The 9994-nt window shown below is 40.0% G+C and overlaps 1 protein-coding gene across 3 annotated transcripts in view; it reads left to right on the top strand.

The window, feature by feature from the left end:
* Positions 1–381: 381 nt before the first annotated feature.
* The window catches only part of POC5 (POC5 centriolar protein), a 28595-nt gene continuing 18982 nt past the window's right edge, over positions 382–9994 (top strand). The window contains exons 1-4 of one of the 3 annotated variants that reach the window (XM_005522733.3): positions 402–441; positions 4488–4581; positions 6991–7038; positions 8949–9096. In XM_005522733.3, coding sequence (XP_005522790.1) covers positions 4498–4581; positions 6991–7038; positions 8949–9096 — 280 coding nt within the window. In that variant the 5' untranslated portion in view covers positions 402–441; positions 4488–4497. Of the gene's footprint in view, positions 442–4487; positions 4582–6990; positions 7039–8948; positions 9097–9994 lie in introns of all 3 variants that reach the window. The other 2 variants (XM_014252371.2, XM_088054670.1) reach the window with 2 other exon arrangements.

Below are 9994 nucleotides of genomic sequence, written 5' to 3'. Positions count from 1 at the left end.
AGATTCAAGCTTCCCCCCACCAAAGCCTTTAATCTGGCACGGTTCCCTCCACGGCAGCGCCAGGGCCACCACGCAAGCCTCTGGCGGCTGGCGCGGGTCGCGGGCCGGGAATGCGGAGCCCGGGCCGCGAATGCAGGCCCACACCACGGGCGCCCGACACGCCCCCATCCCCGCCCCTCGGCACCACGGGGCGGGACCGCCCCGCGCGCCCCCGCGCCAGCCCCGCCAATCAGCGCGAGTCACGAGCTGCTGCCGGGCGGGGCGGGGCCGGCGGCGTGCGCGCCCCCAGCCTGGCGACTCGATTGGCTGTTTCGCCGCCAAGCTGCCCAATCAGAGGGTGCTTTGCAAAGGCACCCTGAGCCTATCGCAGAGGTGGTTCCTCTTCCGCTCCGGCAGTTTGAAACCGTCGGTGCCGGCGGGCGGCGCCGCCGGGGCCTGCAGGTGAGCGGTGGGGGGTGGCTGGGGGCCGCGCCGTCCTTCCCACAGCACCCCTGCGCCTGGCCGGGGACCGCATTGCCGCCCGCAGCCCCACCCTGAGTTTCCTGAGGGTGCCAGTGGGTACTCCCTGCCCACAGGTTGGGCTGGTCGCCTCAAAAGCTCTGTATAAGAAAAGAAAAGGAGAATTTCCTGCTCATAATCTATCGTATTCCCAGCTGCCTGACCCCTGTGCCTCCCTGGTTTCTGTGGGACACTCAGCGGATTGTCTTTGTTGTCCCTGGCTGCCATGACAGCCGTGGTCTCAACGGTGTCGGTGCTGACGGCGTCGGGGGCAGCTGCGGAGCTGCTGCTGTGAGAGTAAAAAGTGTGAGCAGCGCTGCTTTGCAAGGGGGCACAGCTAAAGGGAAGGAATATGTCCTGTCTCTGCTGGCAGGCAGTGTAGTTCTATCACTGGCAGTGTCACCCAGGGTTCAATAATGGGCCCAGAACTTGTTCATCCATGACTTGGATGAGGGGGCAGATGTCTGCTCAGCAGATTGACTGAGAACACGGAGCTGGGAGGAATGGCCAACACCCCGGGGTGCTGTGCAGCCCTTCAGAAGGACCTCAGCAGGGTGGAGAGATGGGCGGAGAAGAACCATCTGATATTCAGCAAAGGCAAATGCAGGGTCCTGCATCTGGGGAGGAACAACCCCAGGTACCTGGGGCTGACCTGCTGGGGTGCAGCTCTTCAGAGAAGGACCTGGGGGTTCTGGTGGACAACAAGCTGTTCATGAGCCAGCAGCGTGTCCTGGTGGCCAAGAAGGACAATGGGATCCTGGGGGACATTAGGAAGAGCATTGCCAGCAGGTCATGAAAGGTGATCCTTCCCCTGTACTCATCCTTGGTGAGGCCGCCAGCTGTGTCCACTTCTGGGTTCCTCAGGACAAGACATGGAACTCCTAGAATGGGTAGCAGAGGCTACAAAGATGATGAGGGGACTAGAGTATCTCTCCTAAGAGGAAAGGCAGGGGGAGCTGGGCCTGTTCAGCCTCAAGAAGAGACAACTGAGAGGAGACCTCATCAATGTCTATAATTATCTAAAGGGAGGGTGCCAAGGTAATGGAGCTGAGCTCTTCCTAGTGGTTTCAAGCAATAGGACAAGAGGTAATGAGGAGAAACTGATACACAGGAAGTTCCACCTGAACATGAGGGGGAACTTCTGTATTGTGCAGGTGGCCATGCACTGGAACAGAGTACTCAGATTGTGGAATCTCCCTCACTGGAGATATTCAAGAATCACCGGGATGCAATCCTGTACCATGTTCTCTAGGATGATCTTGCTTAAGCAGGAAGTTGGACTAGATGACCCACTGTGGTCTGTTCCGACCTTACCCTCTACATGATTATCTTTCCTAGGTGTTGAATACTCTTATCTGAATGAAGCACTAAATTATTTGGAAAAGCATCACCCTTAGTTAAAAACAAAGCTAAACCCACAAAAACCTGAGTTTAGCTTAATTCATTCAAAATTAAGGAGGAGAACGAGGTTGGTGAGTCAGATCAAGGTCTTTCTAGTTGCATCCTGTTTCTTAAAAGTAGCAGTGTTACTATTGTAACTATTGCAGTTGTATGCTTATGGTTTGGAAGAAACTGCTGTTAGCAGGAATCTTTCTCTAATGAAGTCAGACATATATTTTGACAGATGCTTGGGTAAGTTTAGAACTTGGTAAGCTTGAAGATGTTCTTCTCACTTGTCTTACACCATATAATGATTTGCAGCTTAGCAAATTAGCCTGTTGACCCAGAGGTGGTGTCCTAATATCCCTTGATTTCTCTTTTAGAAACTTATCCGGTATTTTGTGGTACTTAGTGCTTGTTCACTGAGATCAAAGCTGATAAGTTATTCTTAGGCTGGCTTGGCTGCACAGAGATCTTCTTCTGAAGCTAAGGCAAAAAAGGAAAGCATATGCCCAGTAGAAGCAAAGTCAGATTACAAAGTCAAAGAGATACAGAGATTCAGCTCTCCACAGTAGACAGGAAATTCATGTAGCCAGAGCTCAGTTAGACTTGGAGCTGTCCAGTACTGTGGGGGACAGAAAAAGTAGTTTCTAAAAATATGTCAGTAATGAAAGGCAGTCCAGAAATAACACGAGCCTGTTACATGATGAGAATGGTCACCTCACGAACAGGACTAGACAAGGCAGAGATGAGTTCTTTGCTTCATTGCAACATTGACACCGTTGTTGATCACAGCCAGCATGAGTTCATGAGAAGAAGGTCCTGCCTGAGAAACTTAATTCCTTTTAATGACAAGGTGACCCTCCTCCTTGACCAAAGGAAGCCAGTTAATGTGATCTTTTTGGATTTCAGTAGAGCTTTTGGTACTGTCTCACAGTATCCTTCTGGACAAAGTATCCGGCACACAGCTGGATAAATGCATCATGTGATGGGTGAGCAACTGGCTCACAGGTTGGGCACAGAAGTTTACAGTGACTGGGGTGACATCAGACTGGGGACCTGTCCCTGGGGGGTTCCACAGGGCTCCATCTTAGGCCTGATGCTTTTCAACATCTGCTTAATTGACTTGGGTGGAGGAATTGAAGGCATGCTAAGTTTGTTGACAATACTGAATTGGGTAGGGCATTTGATTTCCTCAAAGGCAGAAAAGCCACCTGGGACAGGACTGGATATATAAACAAACTGGAAAATGAGAGGCTGGAGAACAGCCCCACTGAAGTGGTCTGGTGGGTCCTGGTGGATGGCAAGTTGAACACAAGTCAGCAGTGTTCTGGCAACCAGGAGGGCCACCTGTGTCCTGGGGACATCAGGCACAGCATCAGCCAGGAAAGGGAGGGCCTCACTTTGAGTGCTGAGTGCAGTTCTGGGTGCCACAGTATAAGAGAGACATTCTGCTATTTGAAAGCATCCAAAGGAGAGCAATGAAGATGGTGAAGGGTCTTAGGGGGAAGCTGTATGAGGACTGACTGAGATCACTAGTTTATCACTTGTGATGAAGGAACCTTTTGAGTTTTAGAAGACCAAAGAGAAGTTTCAGTGATAAGTAGAGAACTAGATCCACTAGATTGCATGTCAGGGGCATGATCTTAGAGAACTGAAAATAAGAAGTCAGGACAGTGTTCTTAGGTTATTGAACAAACTTTTCAATAAAAACCTCTATTTTCTACTTCCTCGGACTTGTCTGCATTCACATGGGACTCCATGTGCCATCCTGTTTCTCAGAAAAATCAGTAGTTTTGTTCTTTCGAAGTGTACTGAAAAGGGAAGATATGACAGTATTTTTAACTTCTGGCTGCAAATACACATACAGTTCCTGTACGTGCTAGATAGTTGGTGCTTCGTGTTCTTTGCTAATGCACACACATCTTTGAACAGATCCAGAGTAGATTTTAGAGTAACCAGGATCCACAATTTGAGAAACTATGTAGGAAAGCATATGAAGTTGACTTTTTAGGATTACAGAAGTATCTTTTGGTATTGAAAGAATTTATCAGCTAAAAGAAGGTTGAGTGCTAGTATAGTGCTATTTCATTATGTAGAGAGGCTAAAACCAAGGGGATTTATAAGGAATAATTCATGTGATTGAGGAAAGAAGAAAATTATCAGACCAGGAGGCAACAAAAAAGGCGGAGCTGAGGAAGGTAGTATTTCTTCTGTCATCATAGACACAGATATACAGGAATAAAAAGTACAAAGTAAACCTTCATTAGACTCCATTTTTTGTATTTAAAAAATGTGGTTGGTATATAAGGGCCCAGCAGGAAGTAGGAGGGCCCATCAGGAAGTAGGAAGATGGTAATCATGTCTTTTGAACCTTGAGCCGTGGGAAATCTCAGCAATTGAAATTGTCTTTATACTGTTTTTTAACATTTTTAATCATTGGCACAGAAATGAGCTTGCCATTCTGAAAGGTATAAAATTATCCATGGCAGAGAGAGCTTTTGTGATGCAGGAAAAATCAGTGTTTAGAATATATGTTTATATATATTATGAATATATGTTTATGTACTGAAACTGAAAAACAAAGTTCAGCTTCTACTGTTTTATAGACTGTGCAGAATGTCATCTGATGAGGAGAAAAGCACAAGTCCAGTTTTGCCAAATGACTTTGTTCAGGACAGTCCTGTTTCTTCAGATCCTCAGGTAGGACAAAGGCAATATAATTTGATTTACTGTCATGGCATTTTATTTGGCAATGGATAACTATGAGGAAATCTAACTAAATGTGCATCTATTTTATATATACAGGAAAATAGTAAAAATGTTAGTGAAAAAAAGCAAAGACCACAAAAAAACTGATGCTAAAATACATTCAGTTAGAGTCCCCTTTTGTGCATTTCACAAGGAATTTTTGTAAAAATTCTTATCTAAACTTTAGAGTTTGATCAGTTACAAGTAAAATAGTTTTCTTACCTTTTTTTTCCTAGTGTTGTTCTTTGTTTGTGCTAAGTCTTATCAAGAAGCCAGAATTTGACACAGTAAGATAGAAACCCATTATTTTTCAGACATGAAACGTAACTATATTTTAGGCTTTCCCCATAATGTAGTAAAAACTGAATTTTTTTAAAATGGATTTATTTCCCTTAGAGTAGTGATATGGCTAAGTTAATCACAGAAAGGAAATTATTGCTTTTTTTTTTTTTTTACTTTCTGCATCAAATACATCAGGACGTGCTGTAACTATAATACTAGGAGGTTTCCTTTTCTGTGCTCATCATTCTCTCAAGAGGATGCAGTGATCCTGGATAAAGTCTTTGTACCATTCTTTTAAAAGCAGTAGATGTTCATAATTTAATAATTGGTTATTCTGGTTTGAGTAGTATACTGTGTGGTTTTTTTCCTGTGGTAGGATACAGTCCAAATTAAGATAGTTTTGACAATAATATGTTTTGCTAGTTGCCTTGTAGAAATGCATCTCCACATTTGTAACCTGGTGAAATGGGCATATACAGCTGCAGAACTGTTTAATTAAGGGGTTTTCTTTTTTCTTTTTTTACCGTTTGGATTGATTTGTAACTTTTAAATGACATTTTAGAGGCAATTAATTTCTGCAGCTCATATACTTCTCTATTTGTGCTTATCTCATGGACAAGTTTTCATAATCTTTTTTTAGGAATAGTAATGTATCTGTGTTTCCAATGCTTTTGATAGTCAGAGAACAAGATAAAAGCATCATGCTGCAAATTTTGAAGGACCAGAATTTTCTGTTATGACCAGGTTGATTATCAAGGAGGCTCTAAGACTGCCTTGTAGAGAATGAAAAAAAAATACTAATGAGCAACTGGTTTGTGAATGAGAATGTGTCTAGAGAAGAATAGTCCCAGTTGGAAGTGACCTTCATCAATCATTGGCCAAACTGCCTGACCATTCTGTGGCTGACCAAAAGTTAAAGCATCTTATTAGAAGGCATTATGCAAATGTCTCTTAAACAGGCTCGTGACATCAAACACTCTTCCTAGGGAAGTCCATTCCAGTGTTTGCCCTCTTGGTAAAGAAATGCTTTGTAGTGTCAAATCTGACACAATCTCCCCGACACAATTTTGAACCATTCCCACTCATTCCATCACTGGATCCCAGGGAGAAGAGATGGACACCTCTCACTTCCCCTCCTCAGGAGGCTGTACAGAGCAAGGAGGCCCCTCAGCCTCCTTTTCTCCAAACTAGACAAGCCCAAAGCTACCCTGGCAGGAGTTTTTTACTGTTGAAAAAGACCTCTGAGGTGACAGGTGATCAATAGGAATGTTGACAGGGAAGTACTCTACTGTGTTTACATAATTTTGGAAGGTATTTTGTTCAGTTGGGCCTTTTTGGTAATGTGTTGCTTTTAAATAGAGACCAGATTATTACTTTTTTCTTACAAAGAGATCCACTGGCTCTTAGAGAATTTCCATTACTTATAATTGTATAATATAGTATTGTATATAATTGTAATATAATATTACAAAACTTTATCCATTCAATCTGTTCTTGCCATATTGTATAGGTTATATGTATAGGTATAATCAAGGTTATCTTAATTACAATCCTTTGCAGTATCTGTAGATTTTTGTTTTAAAATTAGAAAAAAATGATCAAAAAATGTCTGATTTTTTTTGTACCATTTGTTCACTGCATCATTACATTTTTTTTCCTACAAAACCAAGGCACTTAATAGTCAAAACTCCACTGACCTTCAGGTCACAGAACTATATTCCTCTAGTTTTATACATGAACAGAATTGTTAGTCATTGACAAAACAGCTTGGAAGTTTTGTTTAAAGCAGAACCAAGATAGTAAAGCAAAGATATGTTGTTAATTTTATTTTATTTTGGTTTGTACTGGTCAGTATTGCATTCCAGTTGCAGCATATTTGTTATGGAATATTGAAGACTGAGGTGATACACTTAAATCACTCAGTGTTTCCATACATATTCTCACAGCTGTCTCCAGGATTATTTTTTCCGTGTCTACATTTCTGATTACAATTGGGATACTGTGCTTTCTTTAGTATTTGCCTTTCAACTTCATTTCAACAGAGTTGTAATATTGCAATTTATAAACATTTATTTCCAGATTTGTCACTGGATGCTGTCTGTTGACACTTACTGTTGGCGCATAAGCGTGCGTATTCCTGTACAGAGGGGATTCTTTGAGTTTTAATAAAGGAGTTAGAACTTGAAAGAAATTTCCTGCCATAACTTGCTATGTGTATTTTGAATGCTAGGCATGTCTATAGTAGGACAGATTGTGTGATAATGAATAAATTTGATGACTCATTGTGGGACACCCACTTGGATCTGACATCTAACCTACTAGGTCCTTCGAATTGACTAAGATAATCATGGAAGCACTTGGATCAACTCTGTCTGAGAACTAACTTGTTTGTGGAGAGGAATTAGTTTTAAGTTGCTGTTTGGTTAAATGATCTCTTAGAAGAAGACAGAGGCGTGATCTAACATCTTCTGCAGAATCATTTAATTTATATTAGTTAAGGCTAATACTGGCTTTTACTCAGCTGAGATTTTGCTGCAGGGAGTTTTGTATGGTCTCTGATTGAGTAACAGATCTGAAAAACAGAACCTGTTTTCTTCTTTTGGTATCTTATAACATCTAAACTATATACATTTAGAAAGATATCGCTGTGGAAAAATGGATAACTTGTTGATCTGCAGCTAACTACCTTTTACATGGAATGTGACACACTTATTTATCCAAAAGATACATCACATATTTGTAATTCTATAGCTTTGTATACATTTATTTAGTTTTTTACTATGAACATGATTAGAAGATGGGAAATGGACATTTATATGGAAACTAGAATTCAAATAAAATGTACCAAACCTAGCTTCTTAAATTCTCAAATTAGTTGAAACACACAAAAATATAGAAGTTACACAGAGAGTTTTGAAGTAGTATCCTTTTCCGTTGTTAGATGCAAAAATATACTGCATGTAATTGGTACCTTTCATTGCTTGTTTTCACTCTAACTTTCCCCAGGTTAAAGAGGAAATTAATTTTTGAATTCACATTTGCTTTCTGAGGTTTCATTAGGATACTGAACAGAACTGATGTGAACAGAACAGAACTAATGTGATAATACTAAGTGAAGAAAAAATAACCGCTAGTGACCCGGTTTAGTGTTTTCCAATGAACATTGTTTTCCAAATCTTTAATTAGTAGATTTGATTTGGTTTTAGTATGTAACTGGTACTGGAACTTGTTTAATTAATTACTAGATTGTAGTAAATATACAGATTGTTTACAGACTCACAATGAATACTAAATACCTTCATCCTGAAAATCTGTTTCATTAGGAGGTTTTTAAAAAATATTAATAGGCTTACTTTGGTGCATAGCATAATGCCACATACCAGTTAGATGGGTTTATAGATTCTTAACATGAAAGTATCTTTCTAACTTATATATACATATTCCATATGCCTGTATAATTTCAAAAATAAATAATATAAGGTGAGAATAATTATATCCACTTTAAACAAAACTGTGTATAATCAAATCTCTTTTGATGATTGGCTTTGCAACTTCCCTCAAAGAAACTGTAATGTTACAGAGTGTGAAGTGTGACTGTGTTCAGTAGAATCTTTGTCATGGCTATAAAAACACATATTTTTCTTTGCAGCACTAGTAGTAGTAATTATGAATAATAATGGTCAATTAATAACTTACATGATCTGGGGCTGGAGTTTTTTTCCAGTTCTTGTTTTAGATGCCAATTACAGTATTCAATGCTGGCATTTGGCAGAGTCTTTCTGTGCAACAATTGCAGTGCATATAGTTGTAATCAGAAGGAATGTGAACATTAAACAGGAGAAAGTTCAATTATTATAGTCATTGTAGGAAAACTGCTCACTTTTGCAACTTTAAGGGAAATCCACTTAGTTTTCACCATAATAGTAAAAAGAAGCCTCTCAAAATCATAGAAAATAATTTGCACTTCTTCTTACATATGCCTATTTTTAAAAAATGTAATTGTAGTTTTGTAATTCTTTGTCACCACTTTGCAACAGGATGAATATGAAGAGCTGTTTCGTTATACTGTAGTGACTCCGAAGTTTGAACAGTGTGTCTCGAAGTTACCAGAGCCTGCATCAGAACAGAGACTGCCTGACAGAGTTTCAAGGGTGACAGATGATGCCGATCACCATAAGACTCCAGGTACTATGACCAAGGCTATGTGTTGAGCTTACAAGAGCAATGATACAACTTTTGTGACTTACATTTTTTAATAGCTTCAGTTTGAAAAATATATGTACCACATTTGTAGTACATTTGCATTTTGCACAACAAGAAATTTAGGAAGGCATATTCCCTGAAGGGTTCTCTCTTTGGCATCACTTTCAGATGACAGCGTTGATGTGCCGACACTTCTTCATATTTTGTGATGCATATGTTTAAAGATTGTTGATGTAATAACAGAAAAAGGGATACCCTTTCTTACAGTATACTTTATTGAAATTTGATGGGTAACAGCTGGTTTTGCTCAAGCTTGTACTGCTATGATAGAGAAATGCATATTGAAACAACGATTATTTGGAAAGAGGGATTACCTTAAAAGGGCTTTGTGTATTGGCTGATCATGACACTACATGAATGTCATTCTTGCTCTTTCAGTTCAATCCTTTTATTCTATATTATTTTATTGCTAGGTAGTTAGGACTCTAAACTTAATGTCTTGCGATGCATTAGTTACATGGATATTTTTGACTGGGTTTTTTGCTTCTGTCACTACCATTTAGACTGAGAATTTTGCTTTGATTGAGAATTTTGCTTTGCTGTTAATTTTGCTTCAGAAGAAATAGTAAACAATCACACCTGCATTATTTCTTTTCTAGGAAGTTAGGCAAAATCAGAAAAAAAATACTTTAAACTAACTTATATTCTTTATCATTCTATTTGATTATAAAAGTATTTAGCTATCTTTCTGTCTTCTCTTTTATAATCTTTGTGGATGGCTTTATGTCTACTATTTGGAGGAGCAAGTGACATATTTATATCTTCCAACTTGGAAGTTTAGTCAGTAATATCTCTAAGTTTTTAGATTCTGAAGCAACTG

Source organism: Pseudopodoces humilis, chromosome 4, assembly GCF_049639895.1.
Source record: "Pseudopodoces humilis isolate 2021_Gansu_Grassland_sample_001 chromosome 4, ASM4963989v1, whole genome shotgun sequence".
Classification (NCBI taxonomy): domain Eukaryota; kingdom Metazoa; phylum Chordata; class Aves; order Passeriformes; family Paridae; genus Pseudopodoces; species Pseudopodoces humilis.
This window is presented reverse-complemented; position numbering and strand designations above follow the sequence as displayed.